The sequence below is a fragment of the Bactrocera neohumeralis genome, chromosome 4 (genome assembly GCF_024586455.1).
Source record: "Bactrocera neohumeralis isolate Rockhampton chromosome 4, APGP_CSIRO_Bneo_wtdbg2-racon-allhic-juicebox.fasta_v2, whole genome shotgun sequence".
Lineage (NCBI taxonomy): Eukaryota > Metazoa > Arthropoda > Insecta > Diptera > Tephritidae > Bactrocera > Bactrocera neohumeralis.
The window spans coordinates 11,498,614-11,526,478 of record NC_065921.1 but is presented as its reverse complement, the minus strand read 5'-3'; the positions used below and the strand labels follow the sequence as shown (position 1 = coordinate 11,526,478).

The following is a 27,865-nucleotide window of genomic DNA, read 5'->3' as shown; positions in this document are numbered from 1 at the left end:
AAAAAGTATTTTCGTATTTTGTCAATAGATGTCGTTGCAGTCGTATATCTCCAGTGCTACCAATCACATGGTGTCATACCATATAGTGTTGAAAAGGTGAGATTTTAAGCTTCATTTAACCAAAAATTACATTCGAAGAAGTTGAAAAAAAGTTAGAGCTGTTCAAAAATGAGTGAATGTAATGAAGAAATTCGCTATATTTTGAAATTTTTGTATAAAAAAGGGAAGAATGCCACGCAAGCCGCCAATGAAATTTGTGAAGTTTACGGAGACGATGCTGTAACAGTTCGTGTAGCACAACAATGGTTCGATCGCTTCCGTTCTGTAATTTTCGATATTTCGATTTACACTGATGAAAGTTTTACACTGATGGAATCTCTATGGTTCATATTTGTTTATTTATTGGTATAAATATAAAAAAAAAATAGTTTGAAGTTTGATTAGAAATACGAAAAGACTTTTTCGACTAACCAATATTTGCTGTATATTCAATATAAGTAAAAGGAACAACCACAAGTCAGTGTAAAATACTTGAAATTCGTGGCTAATTTTTGATATTCTGTTTTTTTTTATAAACTGGGTGTGAATTATAACTAAATATTCTCCAAGTGTGTCAAAAGCGAAATTCAAAGGTTGTAACTCAGCGTGCTTCAAAAAGACGGTTTTTTTTTAAATGTTTATAAGCAATTGTATTAATTAAAAAGATAATTTTAGTATATTAAAAATCATATCCTTATACTTTTATGTTTCTGGAACAATTACTGTTAATTATAAATTAGCAAATTGTTTATTACATTATTAAATACGCAATAAATAAGTACTGAATATATTTATCTTAAAGCTAAAGTATTAAATAATATTGGCGCACAAGCCCAACAAATTAACATAATAAAACTTAAATAGTATTAAAACAATCAGAGCACACCCACTATACCTTTTTAATAAGCGGTACCTTTATGGTTATTAATTATAGGTGTTAGAATTAACAAAAAGTGCAACTTAAAGCAGTTAATACCATAAATGCGCCCTTCTAGAGTGACCCTCTAAGAAATATATAAAGTAAAAATTTAATACTTTGCTTAAAAAACACTCAATTTATTATCATTATAATGGTTGTAGACTTAGACTTATATTATAGTAATGAATTCGACTTTTTTACATAAAAGATAACACATTCAGTTCCTATTTTGATAACAATTGTTTCATATCTGGTAAAATACTTGATGTTATACTTAAATGTAAGCAAGTAATAAACTGAATTTTATGAAATTTAAGGAAATATTGAATCGTCAACTAAAATGCAAAACAACATATCATGAAAAAAATCGAAATTGAGTTTTTATAGCTTACGATTCACTAAAACATATTAAATATATGGAGCATAAAAATTTTCAGCTAACGCTGTCAAATATAATCATTTCATAACCAATATATAACTATTTTATAACCAATATATAACCATTTTATAACCAATATATAACCACATATATAACCAAAACTAAATTTTGATTTCAATATGAGTGGTTTCTATTATACCGTTTTCCTTAGCCTATAAACTTATGAAAAGTGATGTTATTTTGCATTTTAGGTGACGATATATACCAAACTTTATCTTATAGGGTAATAGTGACTTATATAATAGCACAAATCAGTAAGTTAGTACTCCACGTTTTGTTAAAGCGAATCGAACAACTGGGTGTGTAAATGCAATAGACTGGCATAATTGAAGTGAGATAGTATAACAAACGGTTATAAAACCTTATTTTGTCTCACTTTATGCATACACTTTTGTATTGGGAGCATAGGCGTATCTTTGTTGTTGCTTTTCATATAAATTTTTGTGAAATAAAGACATTTGAAGATAGTGCGCTGAAGTAGCATACGAAGAGGTCCATTATATCCGTATGGACATAAGTTCAAAGCAGACCCTATAAAACACATTGATCGCATTTACCTACATCTGTGACTTAGTGATTTATATACCTGTAATCTATATATTTTTCTTCCATATAAGTATTTTTTCCATTGAAGCATATATGTATGTTAAGAGCAAAACCACAATACATTTCGTTTTAATTTCCGGAAGAATAAACGTAATAAAAAAGCATTAAACAGCCCGCACTAAAGACAACTCAAAACGAGGTGAATCATTAGAGAGCTTCCTATTGTTTACTGGAGTATATTTTATTTACGTTTTCCACTACAACAACAAAATATTATAGATAAAATTTCAAGCGTCGAATGTTGAGGTTATGTGGTTTCTACAATTAAGTAGGTGCTTATGTATTTATACATGTACATATATATGCACCATAACTACGTAAATATGGATGGCTAATATTTATTATGAAAACACTTAAGTGATTCTTATGAAATAATCAATAATAAACGACGTAAGCGTTTTGTTTACCCCAGCGCTTGCACTCCGTTCATGTTTTCAAAACATAAGAAATAACAAGAAACAAAAAGAAATAAGACATAAGAGGAATGCAATAATATTTACGCTGAAATGAGCAAAACATTTTTCACAACTATTTTCCATTGAAATAGGTGAGTTGTAGGAAAATTTTTCTCATTTTGTTTACTAAGCTCTCAAAACTCTTTTCAATTTTTCTATAGCACAGCCAATGAAGTTCCACGTTATTAAGTTAATGCTAATTTGTTTGATCTGTTGTTATTACAACTAGACGCATTACTTGCAATTAATAAAATGAATGAAAAGTGAAAAGCGCTTACTACGGTTTATGGCAAATATTTGCGCGCTGTCAATAACGGAATGCACTTTACATTGACGATAACTCAATTATGTGTTATCTTCGCTTGAATAACGGAGCATTTCCGTTATTTAATTGCACTCAAATTTAACGCTTATTTCGTCTAAGAGCAGGTAGGAGCATTTTTTTATAGGTTAAGTTATGGTCGCCCAGTGGATCAACGCACACACACACATATGAAAAACAATACTAGTTCACAACAATGCACACATATACAGTTCATCTTCTTTATTGGCCGGTTATAGCCAACATATACAGTTATCTACATATGTTAAAAGCGCCCAGACGCCACTTATTGTTTACGCTTATGAATAGAAGCAGCAAGAAGAGCAAAAAGTAGCAATTTTTCAAGCTGAAATCGCTCTCAATGGAAGAGGAATTGTTATTGGTAATTGATTAGCTAACTTGTAGTGTGTTTGCATAAGCGTTAAAAGTGAAGTAATACCGTTTGAATTATTTTATTAATAATTGGAACGCAATTGTTTTGAGTGTTTGTTGTATTTATATGTTGTTGAGTGTTAAGTTTTTGGCTACAAAGAAAGTGTGCTCACAATTGCTTATAAGAGAAAGTAATGCCTGTTTGTGAGCAATAATCAAAAATGGATAATATTAATTATTTTTCTAATTACTTTTATTTTCTATTTTAAAAATAAAATATTTCTTGTTACATTTCTGAATAAAAATAATAATGAGCAATTAAAAATAGTAAAAAAAAATTAAATATAATTTTAAAAAATTTCATATTTTACCTATAAGAAAAAAAAAACTGTAAGAACTTATTTTTTGAATTTGTAAATTAAAAAAATCGATTATCGATAATATTAGCAATATTTTCAAATTATTTGGGGTACTCACAACCCGTCGTAAAGCATCGTAAAATCGTAAAATTATAAATTTGTTTAAAAAATTGTTGTTGGATTTCATACAAAAATGAGTTTACACATTTACAATTCTCAATGCTATGTTTTCGAATCGTTATAACTTAAAACTTTATGAGACTTGTGAAACCGCTAATTGTTTAAATAACTGTATATTACGTGCCTTCGATCAGAATAATGTGTCAAAAATATTTTCAAATTCAAAATTAATTTCGAGTCAGCTGGATGTATTGGGTAGTCGAAAAGTCTTTTCGTATTTCTAATCAAACTTCATCTTATTTTTCATATTTATAGTAATAAATAAATAACGAAATATGTACCATTTTGGTCGACCACTTTTTGCGATTTTACTGCTCATAAGTGTAAATCGAAATTTCGAAAATTACAGAACGGAAGCGAGCGAACCATTGTTGTGCTACACGAGCTGATACAGCAGCGTTTCCGTAAACTTCACAAATTTCATTGGTGGCTTGCCTTCCCTTTTTTATACAAAAATTTCTAATTAAAGCGAATTTCTTCATTATTTTCACTCATTTTTGAACAGCTGTTACTTTTTTTCAACTTTCCCGAATATATTTGTTTTTTTTTTTTTGGTTAAATGAAGCTTAAAATCTCACCTTTACAACACTATATGGTATGGACGCAATGTGATTGGTAGCACTGGAGATATACGACTGCAACGGCATTTATTGATAAAATACGAAAGACTTTTTCGACTACCCAATATAATGTTATCCAGACCCTATAAAGTATATGCATATACATATGACCAGCGTGTTCACCTGACTCGATTTAGTTATGTGCGTCTGTTCGTCTGTCTCTATGTATGATAACTAGACCTTTAGTTTTCGAGATATTGAACTGAAATTTTGCTCACACTCTTTTCTTCCCATTTATCGCAACCGCCAATATATGCTATAGGATATACGTACCATACAAACTGATTAATAAAATCAAGTTCTTGCATGCAAAACTTTTTTATTTGGCAAAATAACTTCATAAAATTTGGCGGGAATTATTGTCGAAAGCAACGCTACTTTCTGTGAGCAAATTGTTTAGCTTAGACAACTATAGCCTATAGCTGATATACATTCAAAATCAAGATATATATTTTTTTATGTCCTTTATGCTATTAATGCATTATTTACCTAATATTTTATATATAATAGCATTTGCTATCATTAATAATAAAATTAGATCTAAAATTTAACTTGAAATTTAATTTTTTTGGAAATATAATTGCTTTTAAAAACATCTTCAATTGGAGCATATTATTGCTATACATATCTTATTGTAGTATTCATTTTAAAACTCATTTCACTGTCTAAAAAATCCATCTTCTCCAAATGCAATTCATACCTGATCCATCGAATCGGCGATTTTTCGGCATTTTGAATGTTACTTTAAAAAAATTTCTGATATTTATGTCTTGCGAAAACCACGAAAGCACTGTCTTGACGGAAACAATTATTAACTGTCTTAATTTAGTGCAACAACCTAACCGCACAAGACCTGCACTCGAACTGATCGCTGTGATCGATTTTCAATAAAGCAAGTAAGTTAAGAACCAGCACCAAACCGCATTTAAAGTATATTTGTACTATCGGCGGGTTTCCTTCTCTTCAGCGAATCTCTGGTATACCGCATGTGTACATATGACTGAATATAAGCATTTGTGTGTATTGGGATTAATGCGTAGTCTTTTTAGTATTTTCAGGTTCAATCTCAAGTCAAATGCTGTCTCTATCTTTCTGCGGCTATTGCACATATTCATTTGTATAATACACTGGTAACTGTCAATAGTTTGATGGAATGACTGACTGGCGCTTCGAAGCTAATTATTGATAGGCACTCATATAGACGTAATAAAAATGGAAGAACGTAATAAAAACAAACCATAAAAGTAGTGCGGGGGATAGTTTGTACACGCGCGACACATTTGTTTTAGCGCCTTAATATCAGTTTCCACATTACACCTAACTATCCTACGGCAAGTGTAAGCACATGCATATGTACATATACACGTGTTGTATGTAAGCACACCACACACAGTGGCAGGGGAAGTGTGTGTTGGTGTATGCATGCTTGCTCTTGCTCCATTTCACCGTGTCGAGCAGATTGCTAGACGCTGGTAGCGATCATCTTATCAGCGTAAGTATGTAGTGCTGAGACAGTTACATTATCAGCGGCCGCCAATCAATGAAGTGTGTAGAGCAACGCGTTGTGGCAGCGGTGTTTACCAGGTTATTGGGCATGAGCATTTACTACGAGTTGGCAATTTATAGTTGTCACGTGGCATGACTGGTCCCAAATAGATGGATTTGAAAACTGTTGACTTTAAGCAATTGTAATAATTTTTAATCCATTATTTTGATTTTTTTCGATAAGTTTAATTTCGATATAATACATCGGTATATAAATAATTGAAGTAAGATCTAAGCGATAATTACTAATTGATATTTACTTATCGATAAATTCAATATTGAAATAATTTGGAATTAATGAACTTTGTTTTGAAGCATTGTTAATTTATCGTTGTAAACTTGAATTAAATTTCAAGAAGATTCAATACCCTGCTAGCACTGTACATTGGGAACTATTATACATGATGCAATTGAAATAATTCTTATTGATAAATTTCTATAAGTCTTATCCATAAATTTTAATAATTATATCGATAATTATAATCGATAAATTTAATTTCGATACAATTTTCGATAGATTAATTTAATTTTAAAATAATTTTACTGTGATAAATTTTATTTTAAATTAGTTTGTACTGAACGTTGTGTGTTTAAATTGAATTTGTAGTCAGAACTCACCCAATGATAAGAAGCTTTCTGCAATCTTACATAAAGCTAATTAATTGTGCATTGAGAACAATTGACTATAGAGCAATTAAAATAATTCTTTGTCGATAACTACTAACCGATAAATTATCATTGATATATTTAATATCGAACTATTTTTTATCGATAAATTAAACATTTAATTGCTTTTTATACACACATTTAACAAATGAATTCATTTGTTATCGATAAATTTAAGAAAAAAATTTTATAGATAAATTTAGACTAACATATTTTTGACCGATAAATGTCATATTATATATATTTATGACAGATAAATTTAATGTCGAAATTTTTTTATCGATAAGTGTAATATCGAAGTACAGTTTTTATCGATAAACAATTTTTTATACTTACATTTAAGAAGAGAAATGATTTGTTATCGATAAATTTAAGAAGTAATTTTTAGGAATAAATTTATCACTGACATACATACTGTACATATGTATGTATTTTGGACCGATAAACTTAATATCAAAAACATTTTTGTCGATAGATGTAACACTAACATAATTTTTTATTGACAAATGTAACATCGAAATACAGTTTTGATCGAGAAATTGAATTCTGTTTTATTTTTAAGTGACCATTGTGCATTTAAATAAAATTTCATGGATTCAGTACTGACCACAATACCCATTAGCAATATTATTCGCACTTAATGATCACTATTATACTTGTATATCATTTGCGTTTTAATGCAGCTTTTTCTAACTATAGTGAAGAATTTATTTTGAAATGTCAGTAAAAAATGATTAATTGTAAACACCCAATCCGGACCATTACTAACCCGAAAGGTACTACATGCTGCTTTTCCATATAGTTTTATATACAAGCATATATGTACTTACATATATATGTGTATATAGTCCAAATAGATTATAAATTCATACAAATAAACCGAGGCTTGCTATATTTAATATTTATAAGTCAGAGACAAGCCCATCAATAAGCTGTATATATGTTATAAATGTGTGTGTATTAGTGTGCGCTGTGAATGAAATAGACACACCTTCTTTAAGTTACAACAACAATGAACACAGTGCGACAATCAGGCGATCACACAGTATTTATATAAAATATATGACAATATATATATATATAAATACATGCGGTTTGTAGATCGCTACCTATATATGGTATACTCGGTATATATATGTACATATATATATATACTTATATTAAAATGAACTATATACAGCAATATGCTATGTGGCTTGGATCGCTTTTTTCGCATCAAATTGTCAGCCACTTTTTCCTTACTTTATAATATAAATCCCAGTCCAATTAAACGCTGATAACACTGCTCGACAAAATTGCTCAGACGGCATTACAGCAATTAATTTGCATGTACTTGTTGAGCTGAACATTGAACGTCGGTTGTGCATCTCAATGAGTGTATATAAACACTCATACATAAGTACATATAGCAGTATTTGCTGCACTGTATTCAATTTGTCTGATTGACAGTATTTTCTTATTTTTAAATTTTTACATGTCGTTACTGTAGGAGGCATTTATTAGCGATTCGTTATCGCCTAGGGATCACCGGCGATTTTAATGCGCATTATGTATTTTAGTTTCAGTAAAAATTTGTAAATCAGCTTGTTACAATTAATTTATACATATCATCACCTGAAATGCAAAATAACGTAACAACACGAAATGAAACACGAAATAAAATGGAACATGAGTGAAAAAAAATTTTAATATTGGTTAAAACTGGTTTATATCTGAGTGCAGAACCTGAAAATGTTGAACATATGTAATATTATGTATGTAATTTGAAGTAGTGAAGCGTAATCAATAAGACACTCAATTCCGAATTTTTTGATGATACGTTATTTTGCATTTCAGGTGACGATTTGTGTATGTATATATATATATATAATTCAGTGTATAAGATTCTTCTGTAGAAATCAGTTGCCAAGCTGTAGCTTGTAGCGCTGCATTAAGGTTGACAACTTGTCTAAACAGTAGTTCAATTAGGTCTTGAGGTTCATAAAAAAACTATTTTCAATTAATTATAAATTGCTATTGGATATCAGAAAATGAGTTCTTTGGAATTTTTTGCGTTTGAATGAAATATTTTCTTGAGTATTTCTAAGTACTTCAGCATACGAGAATTTTAGAGCGGCAAAAATATTTTATTAATTAACAGTTGAAGTTATTTTAACACGTAAAGCACATAAAATATTTATTACGCCTTGCAAAATTTAGTAGTAATACCAACAATCGCATACTTTATGAGAAAAATTATAACGCTAACAAAAGTTACTCATACGCCACGGCGTAAACTGGTACTCCATACGCATATAAGCATGCTGAAGTGCGGTTATGTAATATCTGTGTGATATTTATACCCTAAATATGATATAATACACAACTTATAACACACAGAAGCTTCGCATCTGTCGGATCTGATATTGAACTAATATAGCATCTAGCTGTCATACAAACAAATCGATCAAAATCATGTTCTTGTATGGACAACTTTTTTATTTGGCAAACTATCTTCTCGAAATTTGGCATATAATACTGCTCGAAAGAAAGCTACAATCTCTGGGCATACTGTTCAAATCGAACGACTATAGCATATAGCTGTCATGCAAACTCAACTATAATAAACGAGTTTTTGTATGAAAAACTTTTTTATTTGACGAGATATCTTCACAAAATTTGGCATGGATTATTGCCTAAAGCATCCATGTAATCTCCGAAAATATTATTTAGATTGAGTTACTGTTGCATGTAGCTTCCGTACAAATGGACAGATGAAATCTAAGCTCCTGTATGAAAAGCCTTTTTATTTAACGAGATATCAGCAAGAAATTTGGTATAGATTATTGGTCAAAGTAGCAGTACATTCTCCAAATAAATTGTTCAAATCGAATAACTGGAGCATATAGCTGTCATATAAACTGAAAGATCATAAACGAGTTTTTGTATGAAAAGATTTTTTAGTTAACGAGATATCAGCAAGAAATTTGGTGTAGATTATCACCTGAAGTAACGCTGCATTCTCCGAAAAAATCATTCAGATCGAGTCACTATAGCATATAGCTGCCATACAAATTGACCGATCAAAACCAAGTTAATGTGGACGGTATTATCAGTTTGTTAGTTTCGGCTTGTTCGAAGCAGCATAATTATTTATTATTTCAGCAAAATAGTATATATATGTGAAAATGGTATTTATGGGAAAAAGCAGACAAGGTTGTAAACAATTAAGAATAGCTATAACTTATTTATTCATAAACAATTAATAGTTCAAAACTATGTATGTATTTGAAATTTGTGTGTATGTGCTAAATAGTGCCACGCGCACTGAGCGATCATCTAAGAGTCAGGCTTATCAAAATTTCCAGTCTCGCTAGAACCTACGAAGTTCTTACAGTTGTTTTTGTTGTTCTGCTTTCACATTCATTAAAAAATTGGCGCAGACGTCTGACAAATTTACATTCAGGCATCACGCAATAATAATTTATTCGGTGTCATTGCTGTGACATCTTCACTGATCAGCTTAACACCTGACACCGGGGTTCAGGCGAAATAAAAATTATTTCAAATGACTGTATAATGCCCACACACATTGTAATGATTAAATATACTGACATATTATATATAAATATCTTTATATGTATATACATAGGTACATTAATAAACAGTCTGCATTTGAAGTTTTTTTTGGAAGGAAAAATTTAATTGATTTGAGTTGATTTTTATTTTATTTGATTTTAATACATACTTATGTATAAAAACGCTTATGCAATTTTAATTATCTATCGTATTAAATTTACCCACATCTAAACTAAGGTGGCTTATCAAAATGTTTGATGTTTTTATTGCTCTCAACAGAGAACTTGCTAAATTTAGATAGGTCATTTCATTAATAATCTACAATATATATTGTATAATATATAATGTGTTTATGCTGAGAAACAAAATTAAACAGAAAAACATTAAGCGCCAAATATGTTTGACTTTGAAGTTTGGAATTTTATTTGAGCTGAAGTTGATAATTTCATTATCAGAATTCGGCTTATCATTTTTATTTTCTATCCAAGCCAAAAACAAATGTTCAGCAGACGCTCGACTCATAATTTATTTTATTTCTTAATGATAATAAAATTAAATAGGGGAAACATTTTTAGATTAGAAAATCAATGACTTAAGGCAATCACTCAAAAACAAATTGCAATTAAATTTTTTTAGATCTTTCAAAGTGTCTTAGTTCACATATGTACGTTCCTTGCAATTATTTAATAAATGAGTTTGTAGAATTTGATGCAATCAAATTTTCTAAGAAACGCGACATACTAAAAAGAAGATAGAAACAATTTTTTTGAACTTTCACAAGAATTTCCAGATATTTCGATTCAATAGAGCCTCATTGTTTCAATGAAAGTTGGAAGCGAATGGGGTAAATTCGTAACTTTTTTTTGAAAGATAAATGTGCAGATAATATTATTTTAAATTTTTTTCAAATCTGGTTTATTTCTACTAAAAGTATTTTCCAACTGTAGCTCATACAAAACTCTAATCCTTTGAAAAAATTGAACATTTTTCTAACACTTAATCTATCTCTCATTATAACTATTGGCAAATATATAAACTAAAAGCTACTTAGTACCAGCATGCACCGCTATAAGCTCCAAACATTATACATCAGTATGGCAACGCTATTTTTTGGAATTATAAACCGTTAAAAATTTAACTTAAAAGCTCTCAAATGAAAGATTTCAGCTTCACTATAAACAAATATAACTTTTTAACTGTTGCTTTGCGAAACTGTTAACTAAAGCTCACTCTGTTAGCAAAAGCTCACACTGTTGGCAAAAGCTCACTCTGTTGGCTAAAGCTCGCTCTCAGAAAGCTTAAAGTTGATAACGAAACTTTTCACATTAAACAAATGTTTGAGCACAGCTGATTTCTGAGCAAATAAGAGCGTACAACTTAAACAAAAGTAAATAATTATCAATGACTTTAATATATTCACATATTACCGTAACAAATTACAGCAGTAATGCAAGTAATCGTAATTACTGTCACAGCAGACTGAGTGAGCAACACATGGAAGTAGTAGAGAGAGAGTAGGAAATGCACTGTAGCACACGCACGCTTCACTTCAGCGTGCTCTAGTAGTGTAGCGATTCATTAAGCGCTAAGGTAATTACGTGAAAAAATGCATATGAATGCGCATATTTTTACATCAAATCATTATAAACAGTTAGCAGCACACTCCCTTCATTTTGACACGCTGGTACTGTCAGCACATTTGGCCGGGTGATTGTGCGCAGGTGTACGAGTACGAGTATGGGCTTTGTTGGGTGTACGTTGTGGCGTTTGTGTGAGGGCACGCGCACAAGAAAATACATACATATTTAAATTTTCAATAAAACAGCTGAGGTTCATATTTCATAAGTAATTAGAATGGGAAACTTTTTACGTAATTTATTTACAGGCAACACACAACCTCAGAAGTAAGAGTTCTGTTTACTTTACCGATTAAATTTTATGTAATTTTTAATTAAATTGAGAATTTCAACTTTTTCGTTAAAAAAGAAATAAAATAGAGTTAAAAATACTTTTTTTTTTAGTTTTTAAATTGAATTTAATATTTATTTATAATTTTTGGCAACATTGATTAAATTTTTGTTTTTTATTTTAAAATTTTTTAAATGTAATTTATTTCATTTATTTGTAATTTTTTGGCATAATCAATCTATTTTTATTTAACTTTTAAATTTGTTAATATTAATTTTTAAATTTTAAATTAATATTATTTATTTATCCATTTTTATTTATTTGCAATTTTAAATTATTATTTAATTATTAATTATTCTTCGATATTCCATTAAAAATATATACAAAATTATTTTGAAAGTTAAGACAATCAAATTAAAAAAATTCAAAATAAATTAAAATTAAAAAAAAAGTTTTTTAATTTTGTTAATTTTTTAAAATTTTCAATTTTTAGCGTATAAAAATATGTTTTAATTTGATTATTTGATATTTTTTTATTTGCAAAAAAAAACTAGTCACAATTAAATTATAAAAAGGAAAGATTTTAAATATATTCAATTTTTTTTTTAATTTAACTTATTAGTAATATTAATTATTTATGTTCGATTTTATGTACAAAATTATTTAAAATTTGAAAAAATTTAAGAAAAACAATATTCATTTTCCAAATTTTTAAAATTTTTAAAATGATTTTTTAGTTTTGTAATTTAATTTTTTTAATTTGTGACAATTAATTTTGAATTTTCAAATTGTTTTTTTTTTTTAGTTTTGTAATTTAATTAACTTTTGAAATAATTAATTTTTTTTTGGTTATAAATATATGTTTATCAAATTTAACCATTTTTTTTTGTCAAAAAGTAGCTAATAATATTTTTGAATTGCATAGAAATTAGTCACAATAATATTATATAATAAAGAATTAAAAGAAATCAAATATTTTCTAATTTTTAATACACATTTTTAAGGTTTTAGTAATTATTGTTAAATTTTTATTAAAAAAATATACAAAATTATTTAAAAAAATAAAAACTAAATTAAAAAAAAAACGAAAAAAGTTAAAAATAAGTTTTCCAAAACTTTTTAAGTTATACAATTTTGTAATGTTATTAATTTTTGAAATTGTTCAATTTATTTTTTTGCATAAAAAAGTATTGTTTTCAAATTTGTCAAGTTTTTTTTTGTTAAAAAGTAGCTGTAGTTACCAGCAAAAAGCTATTTTTTCTTGTTTTCTTTACTAATTTATTACAAAAAAAATTAATTTACTGCTTTTTAAACCTACGGAATTTTAAACAATGTTGAAAAAGCGAAGCCTAGCGCCATTAGTGCTTTCTATAGATTTTATTTTTTTGTTTATTTACAGTCATCTGATTTATGTGCTCTAACTTAACTAATAATAACACAGGAAGCGTCAGTCAAGTTCTAACTCTCAGTATTTCTTTTGCACAAACAGTTTCAGTGTCAGTACTCGGTAGTTTTAGGAATATAATACGCGAATTCTCGCTCAATTAATTTATTCATACCAAAAGTCATAGGAATTTCAACACATATGTATATATACATATAAGTTATTGTGACTACATAAATTTCATGGAGTAATAAGTGTAATATATGTACTAATATATACAGCACACACATATACACACATATGTGTACAGCCAATTATTATAGAAGTATGGCGCCAAATATCAACCTTCGGCATAAATTACCAATTCGATCGACGAGACTCATGACGACCACTTGAGGCGCGAAGTGGATACATTGCCAAACTCACACACACACATTTGTGCTTAAATTCATGTGATTATCTAATATATAAACACATACTTACTTGTATATAAATAAGTATGTCTAAATATTTAGTAATCATTTTGTTCTTTATATGACATAACAAAAAATGAAAGAATTTATTAAAATTTAAAATCAACTCAATGCGGTTACTAATCTTATCACTTATTGTTACACATTAATTGTTTAATTTATTGTTTAACTTTTATATCATTTAATGCAAATGCTAAGCTGGTATTCACTTTTAGTGTCAATTAAGAGTACTTGCTTCAAAAATCTTGTCAACTGCCATTCAGGAATGTACTCGCATATGCAGCTTTGGAATTTGTGTTAATTTCAAATTATGCAATTATTAACCGTTACTATTTTTTTATATATTGAGGTAATTATGGAAATAGTCAATAAATGTATATATGTTGAAAGAAACTATAAAAATAATTCTGAAAGTGAAAACAAATATTAATAAAATCAGCTGCAACGAAATTGCATTACGTAACAAAATTTCGTCACGCATTATTAAGTGCGATAACTTATTCAAAGCTTATTAACTCGAGTTTTGTTTGTATTGTTTGATTAATGTGTAATTAAATATAAATATTGGGTTGCCACCTATTTCAAATTTTTAAGTAAAAAATCATAATATGAAAAACTTTGCAAATTGTAGAGGTTTAAGAAAACTTACTGTATACATTTTTTTTTGAAGAGGGTTGCCACTTATTTGCAATTTTTGAATAAAAATTTATAGTTATACCAATACGAGTTTATAAAGCTTACAGTAAAAAATATTACTTTTTTTTAAGAGGGATGCCACTTATTTTCAATTTTTAGGTACAAATTTATGGTCATACCAATTCGAGTTTAGAAATCTTACAGTCAAAAATATTTTTTTTTAAGGAGAGATGCCACTTATTTAGAAGTATTGAATAAATAGACTTAATATGAAAGTGTTTAAAATTTGAGGAGTTAAAGAAAGCTTACAGTTAAAAATAACACATGTATAATTTTTTTATGAGGAATGTTTCTACCTGTTTAAGAAATTTTGTTCAATAAAATTTAAATTGAATTATGAATAATCAAAATCAAAATGTAATATTATAACTAAGGTATGTTATATTATATATTAATTTTGATTATGGAAAAAATATTACCGAGATAAAACAAAATCAAAGTTCATTACCTTAAATTACAATGCAATAAATAAATTTTACGGTATTAAATTTTATTATTATTGCGTTCACTGCTAATCTGTCAACCGGATTCTCACTGAACTCAATATCGATATTGAAGATATACTAGATACATACATACATACATCTTTGTTTGCGCTACTGAAATGCGTAAAATTCCACAAGCACGCAGTGAAAATATATACATATTTCTCGCTGATAATACATGTTGACAGGCATTTGTAAAGAAAGAAAATAAAATTTATAGAATATTTGCTTTCTTTCAATACTGCTATCAAGCAGTTATTGTGTAACAACAACAGCAATGCAATCACTATGATAAGGACCACCCGTAGGACAAAAGATAAACACACAAATACATCCATATATACAGTGCATTACCACCTGCCTCGCCAGCATATTTTATATTACACCTGCTGACATATTCTGCTGACAAGCAACTCATGTTAATATTGGCATTCGCTGATTACATAGTCATGATGAATTACAGCCAGCAATTAACAGTGATTAATCTTAACAGACAAGCGGCATACGTGATCCATAAAAATATCTGTCAACTATAGGCATAAATATGTGAGCACTATGTGCTGGATCAGTAGCTCTATATACGAGTACATTGTTATTAGTGCGTGCATACATGCTGCTTCCAATGCGCTGTTAATAACAGTGTTAATGTAAATAACATTTGCATTTACTTTTTGGCTGGCGATTACCTCAAAGCTGCAATGTTTTTTGGGTGAAAGGCAGTTAATATTTATTTTGTGTGAATTTAGTATTGTTTTTTGGTAATTAGAATGTATTGCTCCCTCTTACACTCTAAAGAACGCTCAAAATTGTTTTTAAATATCGCAAACTGTTGTTGATATAAATTTTCCATTGCAAAAAAATTTTGTAATTTTTGTTACTTTTTGCGAGTTTGCTTGTGGTGGGAATATACATAATGACTTGTGAAAGATTTGCAGGGACTTCCCCACTGAACAAGACCAACTGGATATTTTTTCATATTTTTTTACTCACTACGAAGATTAGTTGATGATATTTTTAGAAGAAATTGGAAAGCATTTATGTTTGTTGATTTGTTATTATATTCTGCGCAAAATGGAATTAAAAAATTAGTAAAAAAATTTCAAAAATATTTACAATTCCAAAAAAAATTAAAGATTTCAAAAATATATTTTTAAATAAAGATATGTTGGCGTAAAGAATTAAATTTACAAAAACAAAGAAGTTCAGTAAATCAAAAAAGTTAAAATAGCAAATTTAGACATTATTTTACTTTTACGAAGTTATTTATATATGTTTTCGAAATCTATTGTCGTCTTACATTCTTTGATTACTTATTGGGCACATTTGTTTAACTTTTATTTTTTTTTCAAGTATTTAATACAGTTGTGTATATTTATAACTCCGCTTTTTTGCTAAACAACCAACAACCCATAATTGTGTACCGAATTTCATTAGCATATGTATATGGTACCAATGAACCACTAAATATTTGCACTACCAAAAATACGAATTTCGTTTTTGGCGTGCTATCTATTTTCGGTTAGCCACATCGCTGGCCATCAATTAACACCTGCTGTCGCCAAAACTGCTGATTTCTTCATTTTTGATGACTTTGTGATAGTACTTCACTAAATGCGTATTATATATTTGATAAGCTAATAGCTGGCGTAAATAACTTGTATACATAAATCTTATCGAAAAATATAGACATTCATCAAAGAACATTTTTTCTAATATTTGCTCATTCATTTTTCGTGCACGCTTATAGAAAAGTTTGTAAATTGAGTGTTAGGTCTGTCTGAGTGGAAAACGTGCTGGAAGATGGTCACATTTAATAATTGGTGAATAAACCTAGTCTACGTTGTGATTTTAAAAACAAATAATTGCTGTCTATTTTTGCTCAGTTGGCATACCAAATATTTCCGATTTTTGCCTAGTCACTGGAGCTCTAAAAATATTTTTTTTGCGAGAAATTAGGTGGAAATATGTTAAATAAATAAAAAATGAAGTGAAATTCAGCTCGGATCTAAATTACCAGATTAACAAAGTTAATTGATGACGTCTCACAAAATTGTGTCAAACACTCGAATTATATTTTCGATTTTAAGCGGCTAAATTGAAAACATTAAATTCATCCGCTAATTTGCATTTCAAACAAAAAACATTTCGAGACTCGAATAAATGCTTCAGCCAACTAAGTTTAAAAATGAACAAGACCAAAGCCGTTTCAACAAATTAAGTTTAAAACAATCGAGACTCGAATACATTCTTTGGGTTGGCCAACTTTGCAAAGCCAATTTTACTCAGCTTAAGCTCTTATCACACGAAAAATTATCGAGTCTCGAAATGTTAGCTTTTTTACGTTGCATCACACTACAAAACGAGAAGGGATTACTGCAATTACAATAACATTTTCATTTCTATATAATTTATTACTTTTATTCCATTTGTTTGACATTTAATTGGTGATTGCAGCACCCTATGCAAATTAAATTTGTTTTGCTTTCAAAAAGTAGCACAACAAGTACTTACATATACATATGTTTGTATATACTAAAAATTATATTTCTTGTTTCAGTTTTTTCCCGTTTCTTTTTTTTACACTCCCCATTGAAAGATATTCAAATTAAGGCACTGGCTGCGCAAATATAACAGTTCAACTAACTAGACATGCAGGCTATGTATTAATTAACTGCTTCCTGCCACTGTTTGCTCATAAATATGTAACGATTTGGCTTGTGAAATATTTGCTGGTTTGCCCGTAATACAGTCTAAATATATATGTGTGGCTAAAACCTGTCTAAAACAACATTTGCGAATCGTGGAGGGATTTTACTTTCCTTTAACTGGAAATATGTGAAAATATTCTAAATAAAATTAAGTCTAAATTTTTTTGTGATTACAAGAAAAATTCGAGAAATAACTGGCTTCTTTTTCCTATCATACATGTCTATAAATATCAGCTACCGTTAATATGTATGTGTGTGCGCGAAGTACAAAAAATAATGCAAAATCTTGTCTTTGGCCGAATTTGCATACACGCGTTGTAGCCATTCACAAAATCGAGGGAATCACCAACGTCTGTATACATACAGACATCACAATATCTGCGAAAAAACCCATATCAAGTGGTACCATCGCCACCAACACCGCTCACCAGCGGTGAAGTAGCAAAAAAACGATATTTTTCGAATATTTTAGTTCATTTGCAGCTTGCTAGACTAAACGAATATGATTTCTTTGCGCGTCATACGCCACTTGGCCGCTATATAGACACACGCACTAAAAAAAGCAAATAAATAAACTTTTAATATGCAGCAACTAATGCGCTGTTAATGTATACCATCAATATGTGCGTTTATGTGTTGACAGCTAAACCTAAGTAGGCTTGAAAAGTGGTTCACGAAGGCGCCAGCAGCACACTTCAATTTGACAATTTTCCAGGCCAAGTACAAAAGCGTTTTTCCAGGTCATGTAATACCTGTACGAGTTTGCCAATTATTATTATAATTTTTTTTTTGGTTTTTCTGTTTGATTTTTTGAGTATCTGTTACTAAGCGCTTATTTTCACTACAACAAGCGCGCCCATTTGCATTTTGCTACGCAAAGCTGGCAAATTTTGTAATCTACTCATACTCATAAACTCAATGGCTGTTAAGTAGTTTTCGAAGAATAGGAAATAGTTTGAAATAAAAAAAGAAACAGTTACAAAAAAGCTTGTGATTTTTTTTTATTGTGGTGAATCGTGTCAGCAAACGTTATTACGAATTCGTTGAAGTCAAATATTTTAAAAGAGCATTAGATAAAGCTGACATGTTAGTCAACAGTTTACATCAACATAACAATTTACATCAACGCTAAGGAGTAACACTGTGTATTCGAAGTTGGCGAAGAGTAATAAGATGCGGTTGTTAGGATTTTTGCTGCTGTTAGTTAACATAAAAGTGTTAAGCGATTTTTAGAGTTAGATTGAATACTGCTAAGTAAAATTAATTGGTTAGCACCGCATGTAATAACAGCCGCTGTTAGTTAACATAGCAGTGTTAAAAAATTTTGTGCGCCAGATGGAATAAGTTAAGCGAAATTATTTGAGTGTTAGAAATAATTAAGTGTTTCCTCACTTAATTATGACTGCTGTTAGTTAACATAACAGCGCCTAAATATTTTTGAGTAAAGTGGAATTATGTTAACTAAAATGGTTTGAGCATTCAAAATCATAACGTATCTGCGTTAGGAAGTTTTGTGAATAATGTTAAGCGAAATTATTTGAATGTTGGAAATAATTAAGTGTTTCCTCATTTAATTATGACTGCTGTTAGTTAACATAACAGCGTATATTACTAACAAAAATGGTTTAGATTTTAGAAATAAGTTCAGTTTTTTTCTTTTTATATTCTTGGGTTATATGTTAGTTAACATAACAGCGTTTTAGGCGAAATTATGTTAAATAAAATTGCTTGAATTTTTATATTCTGCCAACAATTCTCTTGTTATAATAGCTACTGTTAATTAACATAACATGAATTATCAATTTATTGAGTGAAATTACATTTAAGCGAATTTTACGTTATTTTAATAAATTTATTTTCAATAATAAGTATGTTAAATGTGTTCGTAATAAGTGACCTTAAGCTATCTGAAAATTATTTCCTTTTTTTATGATAATAATATTATTAATAATTTATGATTTTACCAATATCATTACTTTATTTTGATTTACTTTTCGAAAATAATTTGTTTACAAGAAAACTTTTTTTTTAATTTTTTTAAATATTTTTCGTAAAAAGTATACTATTTTCAATTACTTGGGAGTGTTTGGTGGAAATTTGTTTCTTTCAAGCGAATTTTTTTTTACATTAAAAATTTATATTTTTTCTAACAAGTCAACTGTTTTCAAATTATGTGTTTTTGGTAATTTTTTTCTCTCTTCTAACTGTAATTAGTTTTATATAACAAATTTGTTACAGAACAATTAACTAAAACACAAGTTTGCACTTAAATTTATTTAGGATTAAATAAGCTATAAACTTTAAAACGTGGAAGCAAAAAAAGCAGCAAAGTTTATGGGCTGAGAGAAAACACTCACTTAAGCACAATACACACGACTGCAGTAATTACAAGTCTTATATTTCGAGTTTAGACACGTATTTATATTATACATATATTATACCACATGTGTATACAGAAATATTGCTTTAACATCTAAGCTAAGTAAATAAGTTATTTTCCTATAACAACAAATGCATTAATAAACAAAAGTTTTATAAGGATTTTTTTGAAGAATTAAAAAAATTAAAATTAATTAAATTAAAAATATCATAAGTTATGTAAATTTTAGTGAATATTAGCAACAAAATATATTTTTTTAAATTTCTAGTGGTTAAAATTAAAAAAAAAAAATCTACTAAAAAAAGTTATTAAAACAAGTTGCCTCTGTAAAATATCTTAAATTTATATAATATTGATATTTTTTTATTTTTATGTGATTGTAAAGATTTTAAGAACATATTTTCTTTTAACAATTTCTGCAGCAACAACTTGGGTAATAATATTAAATAAAAAAATGAAAAATAAAAAATTAAATTTATTACACACATTGCACATAAATAATTTATTATATCACCACCATAAATTAACGAGTTTAAGTTTATTATTAATGCATTTGCTTTCATTTTCTTGATGATATGTGTTTTCATTGCATGATTTACTTTCGTAAAGTGCAAAGTATCGTTTAAATACTGGATAAATATTTTTAGAAAATGGCAACAGGTATAAATTATATGAATTTAATAACGGCTATTAAAAACAAATTAAATAAAATAAATTTTTATAACAACAAATTGATGTTATACTTTGAAATTACCACAATAACCTTTGGTCAATCAATATATTTAACATTTATTGTTTATCATTCTATAAATGACCGTGAAATCACTCATTATGTTCAATAATTTTTTTATATTTATTTATTTTCATTTATATTTTTTGTATATACCATTCAATGTGCTTCTTTTAATTTGAATATTTGGACGAGCATGACTAGTCAAATTTGTCTGATTGCGAATTTCGTAAAAGCATGTCAGTGGAGCATTTTGTATACGATAAGTATTTTACCCTTGCATTGCAGACGCAATGCATTTCTTATTATAGAGTGGAAAATTTTTTTGGTAATATTTTTGATTTTTTCATGGCATCTTTTTATAAAATCACCCTGATGATAAGTGTTAAGAAGTTGATACTTTAATAGTTATTCATTTCAAAATTGAGTAATAAGTGTATGGTATATGTATTAGCAAATTTCACAAAATAAGAGTTAAATCTCACACTAAGCAAACTTATTACACTAATTAATTATATTTATGTTTTTAATAGCTTCACAGTCACTTGAACAACTAAACATCGGTGATTCCCATAAGAATATACTAAAAACTTTTTGCCTAAAAAAAAACTGAAAACTATGAATGCGTGCCTCTTGTAAGTTGTTAAACCCCTTTTTCATATACTTTAAATACATTTATATTAGCAATGAGCAAAAAAATCTTTACTTACATCCACCCTTTGCGACCACTTCGCTGTCATCTTTGGGCGCGTTGTCCACGTTGCCGCTTGTAGGCCAGATTTTTTTCACCGTCATTTTGTTCGCTTCGGTTTTGCTGCACGCTCGCTGGTTGTAACACTTGAAATCGACACGGAATGATCGTTTGAAATATTTGCTTCTCTGCAAATACTGCTGTGTTTGTAAATATTTTCTATTCTCTCAGTGTCTAAAATATTTACTGTTGCAAAATATTTATTTGCTGCTATAATGATGCACTTAACGCCGTTTACACTAAAAAAAACAACAAAAAATATATTATTACTTTCGTGCGACACTTGTAATGTTTTTCAACTTTTTTGTATATTTTTTTTTTTGTTGTAATTTTCTACAATTAATAGTAAAACACATGCGCTGGCCGCAAGTAAATGTCAATTAAAATGTTAAATTATTTTTGTGTTTCAGCGTTTTCTTTTTTGTTGGTTTGTTTTTGGTGTTTTTGTGCAACTAACATATTTTTAGTCACTAGTTTAATCGTTGCGCCGCGTTTGTGCGCGTCTAATATGAGCGATTCTTTGTTTGTTTCGCTTCGTTTGGCGTGTGAGCGTGCTTCGCCCGCTTAGCGTTGCATTCAGTCACTTAATGAACGGTTTTCGCGAAGCGCGAACGCGAGCGCCAGCGCCAGCCAACAAACCACAAGGCCGACTTTCTAATGCGGACGCAATTTGCTGGCGATGACGGCGACAAGTGGATGCACTCGCTCCGCCAACGGACCAGCTGTTCAACTGTTGTTTTTGTTGTGCTGCGCGGCGTGTTTGCGCGCTCTCAATTGTGCTGTCTGTCTGTCGAGCTGTGTCTCCACCTGTCTGCTTGGCTTAATTTGTGTTTGTTCTGTTTATTGTCTTTGTTATTGTTATTGGCGTTTATTTGTTTGCTTCTTTGTGGACATTTCGCGAGCTTTAATCAGACAGCAAGGTGCTCACATTTGTATTGTGTGTGTGTGTGTAAATACAGAGTTTATTGTCAACAGCATGCACCTGTTCTTTCCGTTGACCATTTTGGTCGCTGGGAGTTGAAAAGTGAGTGCAACGAGCTGCAGCGGTGAGCCAAAAGCGTGAGTGTGAAATATAGCGTTAAGCACTTTTCTTGAATGAAATGTTTGATTAAGAATAACTGAAGGGAGGAAAGTGTTTTTAGACGCTTGCTGTGTTCTTAATGAAGTTGCGAAAGCTCTAGACAAATAGAAAAATTTTGATATAAGGATCACCTAAATCTAGGTAATGTGTACAATTTTGGAAAAAATATTTTAAAAATAAAAATTTTGAAAAAAAAATTCGAAAAGAAATATTTTTTAAATGAAAATTTTGAAAAAAACATAGTGGAAAAAAATTTCGAAAAAATAAATTTCGAAAAAAAAAATTTAAATAAAAAATTTGAAAAAAATTTTGAAAAAAAATGCTGAAAAAAAGTTAAAAATGAAAATTAATTAATTAATTTGGAAAAAAAAATTTTGAAATAAAAATTTGAATACAATTTTTATTAAAAAATCACTTTCTTATATAAAATAGTCAAGTATTCTAAAGAATTTTAATTATTGTACATTTGAAGTTTGATGAAAATTTTAAAAAGGCTATGTATCATCATATATTTTTAGTGGCGCACCGATGTGGAAACGTTTTGTTTGTAAATATTTTTGGTTTCGGTCATCAAAAAGTGATATTTTCTCTTATTATGTATACTTTTTGCAAAAAAACAATGTTTTAAGGAAACAAATTTTTTTTTAAAGATTATTCCATATTTAACATAAATCCGGTTTCTGAGGAATTTGGAATTTCAAAATATGTTTTGAAAAATTTATGATAAAATAATAAAAAAAAACTTTGAATAAAATGTTTAGTAAAACAATAGAAATTTTCGAAATTTAAAATTTTGAAATTGGTATACCGTTAGATATTTTTTCCTTATGTTCCATTATTTTAAAATTTCATTACTTCACAATTGGCCTGGGTCTTCAAAAATGATATTTTATACTTTAAAATTAACATAATAAAAAAAATTATAAACAAAAATTTATTTTTAAACGATTATTCCTTTTTTGGATAAATCCAGGATTCTCAGGAATTTTGGAATTTAAGGTTTTTTAGAGAAATTTATACAAAAATAATAAAAAAAACTCTGTACTGTTATATGTTTTCGCTATCTTCCGTAATTTAAACATTAATTTGGTTAATGCTTTTGTTTCTGGTCTTCAAAAAGTAACATTTCTTTTTTTATGAATGAAGTTTTTGAATAATTTTTTTATTAAAAAGTTTTATTTTTTAAAAAATATCTTCCCTGTTTTACAAAAGACAATAATTCTTAGGAAATTTGAGCTTTTTGAAAGTTCTCTTTGATGTTTGTCTAAATGAAGGAGCGTTAAGAATTTTAATTTTATTTATTCATTTTTTTTTATTTATTTTTTTTCTGAAAATTTAAAAAAAGATTCATTCGATCTAAAATTTTAGGTATTGCAAATAAAAGAAATTAAAATTTCAAAATTCTTGAAAATTTTCTTATTAAAAATTCCATAAATCTAAAATTTTATTTTCTATTTTTTCTATAACGCCAATTATTTATAGTAAATCGCCCCAAATATTGCGTTGAAATATTGACGCTCTTTATAATGACAATAGCCGTTCAGTTTGGTAACTCAACGTGAAAATTCACACTGTCTGCCAGCGTCAATATCTGTAAGCACGCAATTGACGTATTTGGGGAAAATCCATTCGGGAGCAATGAAACTTCATTGCGGCGCCAAAAGGTAACTATTCTGACCGGCGTTTATACAAAATCGTAATTTCCTGATATTTCTTGAGCATACAGAATTATTTTTTAGGTTGTTAGATATATGTATATAAAAAACTTTAAATTTGTCTTGAACGCTAGCTATAAAAGAGAGTTAACACTGGCTAGTTAATCACTTCGTCCTATTTGACTGTCGCAGACTTCCTTCTGTGACATTATTCGAAAAGAAAAGTATATGTCAAAAGCCCTCGGAACACTCGTGTTTTGATTAGTTAAAGGCAGAAGGCACAAGAAAATGAGTTCAATGAGAAATGAGAAATCATTTGGGAGAATCAGTTGGGACCTGAGTTGGAGCTACCGCAAACAATAAGTGTAATTAGTGAGTATATTTTTAGCAATAACTCCGGGAGTGCTAACTTTAAAGCTGGCTTACAGGCATTTAAGGTAATTTTAAGAATTTTTTTTTAGATAATATGCACAAAATTCGTAAACACAAATGAAATCAGTCCCTTCGTTATTATTTTAGAACTTTTTTTTATATATTCTTGCATATGTAAATTACAAAACAAGTTTTCAGTACTTTTCCAATGCATTGCTTTTCGTTCACATAAATTTCAATAATTGCAGCTAATTTTTAACGAAATCAGATCAAAACACGCAGATTTTAATTGCTGCAGTCACAGTTCGCATTTATTTTTATTTCATTATAATATTCATTACAATATTTTTCACAGAGTCCATAAATTATTTGCTTGCTATATTTCAACTAGTTTCCTTACAAGCCTGTGCCAACACTGGCAAACACTGAAACTTAACAAAAACAAAAAAAAAAAAACACACCAAAAAACGAGAAACCAAAAGCAAAACACTCACTTTATGAACGGACGCTTTGTGTTTTAATATTATTCCGTTATTACGTTGCGTTTAATTCCGTATTCAATTATTCTTACGTTAAGCCATATATAGACGTGTTCCATGCGACAATTTCAAGCCAACTAAGCGAAGCGTTAACATAACTATTTCATTTATACTTATATTTAATTTACTTCGCTCCTCAGGCATATCGGGCGGTACTTGAAAATTACACTCAAACCAACAAACATACGTACGTACGTACTTACGTAGCCACATAAGTTGGTATATCGATATTAAAGCGCAAGCAACAGATAGTCGCAGCAACAGTAGCATTACCAATACAATTACAAATCAAATACGAATATAGTACGACCGAAAGTAATGTAAATAAATCCCGCGCACACACAGCCGCACACGCGTTCGTACACATTCCACGCGCGGGCCACCCAATCCGGCTGTCGTAAAATGCCGCCGAAGCCATACATATACATACATAAATGTGTGCATATGTGTGTGTGTGCGTGTGTAGTCGCTTTTGGTTGCACGTTTGTTGCCTTTATTTTGTTGCTGATGTTCTCATGCTTTGATTATTATTTAATTTAATTTTTTCTTTACTCCTTTTTTGTTTTTGCTTTGTTTTTGTTTTTGTTAAATTCGCGCGTGTTTTTGCTTGTATTTTATTTAATAATTCTATACGTTTGAGCAGTTACGATTTGAATCTTTTGGCTCAGCAGCGGGAGCAACACATTAACGGTATTGAGTTGTGATGATCAGCAACGCAGATATCAGATACGTATTAGGGTGGATCAAATTTTTAGGAAAACAATCAAATAATTACAAAAATATAAAACTTTCTATTATACCGGAGTCTACTTGTGTCCGAATTTATATCCTGTTTGAAAATAAAAAAAACTTCTATAAATGACCAAAATTAGTCTTTCTGAAGATTATATTAGGGTCTATTGTGCCCTCTCCTAAGTCCCAACGTCTTAAGGTGTTCTGGTGTTTCAGACTCCAAGTTACAGAACCGGGAATTCGCACAACTTGAGCTTACAGTGGCCAGTGTAGAAGGAGACAAGTAGTCTTAACATGGATGTGTGATGGATATCTGAAACATGGATTCTGATTTATTTACCATCTTGATGGAAAAGATTCTATGAAGGGCTCAAATTAGTGTTTCCGAAACTGAAATATATTATTTAATGGACAAATTTTTTGCAGATCTGTTCAACGTTTTCAACAGGTATCCAGATTTATATCTTATCTCAAATTAAATCCAGAAATGGAAACATTTTTAAGAATTTAAGATTATTTATATTAGCAGAAATTATTATCTGAAAATAAAAAAGTCCCTATTAAAGTCTCATGTTAAGCTTTCCAAAACTTTACAAATAATATTCCACTGAATCAAAAATACCTTTCGCACGACAATCGAATCTAAGTAACGGGAAGGGACCCGGATTTTTATCCAGTCAAGCACTGTCAATTCGGCACTACTTCTCGGAATTACTTCATGGATGGTTTTTGCCGCTACAACAACAACAAAAAACAAACAACAAGAACTATGAACTATAAAAGACATGACTTGTTTAGCAGGGATGCTCAGACCATTCCAAAACAGGTACATAATCGAAACACCGAAACAACCAACCACTAAAAACCAATGATTAGATACATTTCTTCCAAGAAATAGGATACAGAAAGTAACGAAGTATATGGATTTCTCATATCTCAGAAATTTCCTTAAACCTTACAAAATCAAAAAGTTTGTGTGGCAGTTATACGCTATAGCATTCCGATCTGGAAAATTCGTTCGGATATTGTAGTAATGCTTTGGAGAACAATCCGTACCAAACGTTATGAAAATGCCATGCCAGATAAAAAAAGTTTTCCATACAAGAAGTTGTTACCGATCGTTCAGTTTATATGGCAGCTATGTATATGCTATAGTAATTGGATATCGATAATTCCAAAATTAAAGCAGCTTCATGTTTAGAAAATTACATGGGAAAAATTTCAGATCGATATCTTAGAAACTGAGGGAATAACTCTCGTCTATACAGACGAACTGACAGAAAGACAGAAAGCATGGCTTAATCGAATCACTTTAAAGGGTCTCTGCCATTGCCTTCTGGGTCAAAATTCATGCCAAACTTAATATACCCTGTCAAGGGTACCTATAATACTGTAGAAGTTATGGAGCTATTAACGGGAGCATACTGTAGACTTAGACCTAACCACTTGGATATTACTATTTCGTGTGAGATAACGTCATTCACAAATTTCACATTGAGAGATGTCACTGATAATCTTCTCACGAAGTACTATATTCGCTGTTGCTGCCTTAAACCATAAAATACCGCCAGACAATACGTCATGGAACTGGAAAACCACTTTATAACTTTGACAAATATGTAAAGCTGCCTTCCGACAGTTTAAGAACAACTTATATTGCAAATTGGCACAACAAGATTTCAATATAATCTTGGGCGACAACAGTTATGGCATAAACAAAGTGTGATACACGATTATGACGCTACGAGCCATTATGTGACGTTAATGTCAATAATATACTCTTTGAGAGTACTAGGCAAAGAGAGTCAACTATGTTAAGAAAAATATAATATTAGGCTAGATGAAAAGAAATTTCGAAGATTTAATTAATACACTACTCTCTTGTCGGCTA

General features: G+C 29.3%; 1 protein-coding gene across 4 annotated transcripts in view; it reads right to left on the bottom strand.

The window, feature by feature from the left end:
• LOC126755153 (putative inorganic phosphate cotransporter) overlaps positions 1-25,328 on the bottom strand; it is a 28,116-nt gene extending 2,788 nt beyond the window's left edge. Inside the window, exons 1-2 of one of the 4 annotated variants that reach the window (XM_050467529.1) lie at positions 25,275-25,328; positions 21,555-21,834 (exon numbers count right to left, since the gene is read on the bottom strand). In XM_050467529.1, the coding sequence (XP_050323486.1) occupies positions 21,555-21,639 (85 nt within the window). In that variant the 5' untranslated portion in view covers positions 21,640-21,834; positions 25,275-25,328. Of the gene's footprint in view, positions 1-5,011; positions 5,196-21,554; positions 21,835-22,052; positions 22,174-25,197 lie in introns of those variants that run through there. The other 3 variants (XM_050467528.1, XM_050467530.1, XM_050467531.1) reach the window with 3 other exon arrangements.
• Positions 25,329-27,865: the final 2,537 nt, after the last annotated feature.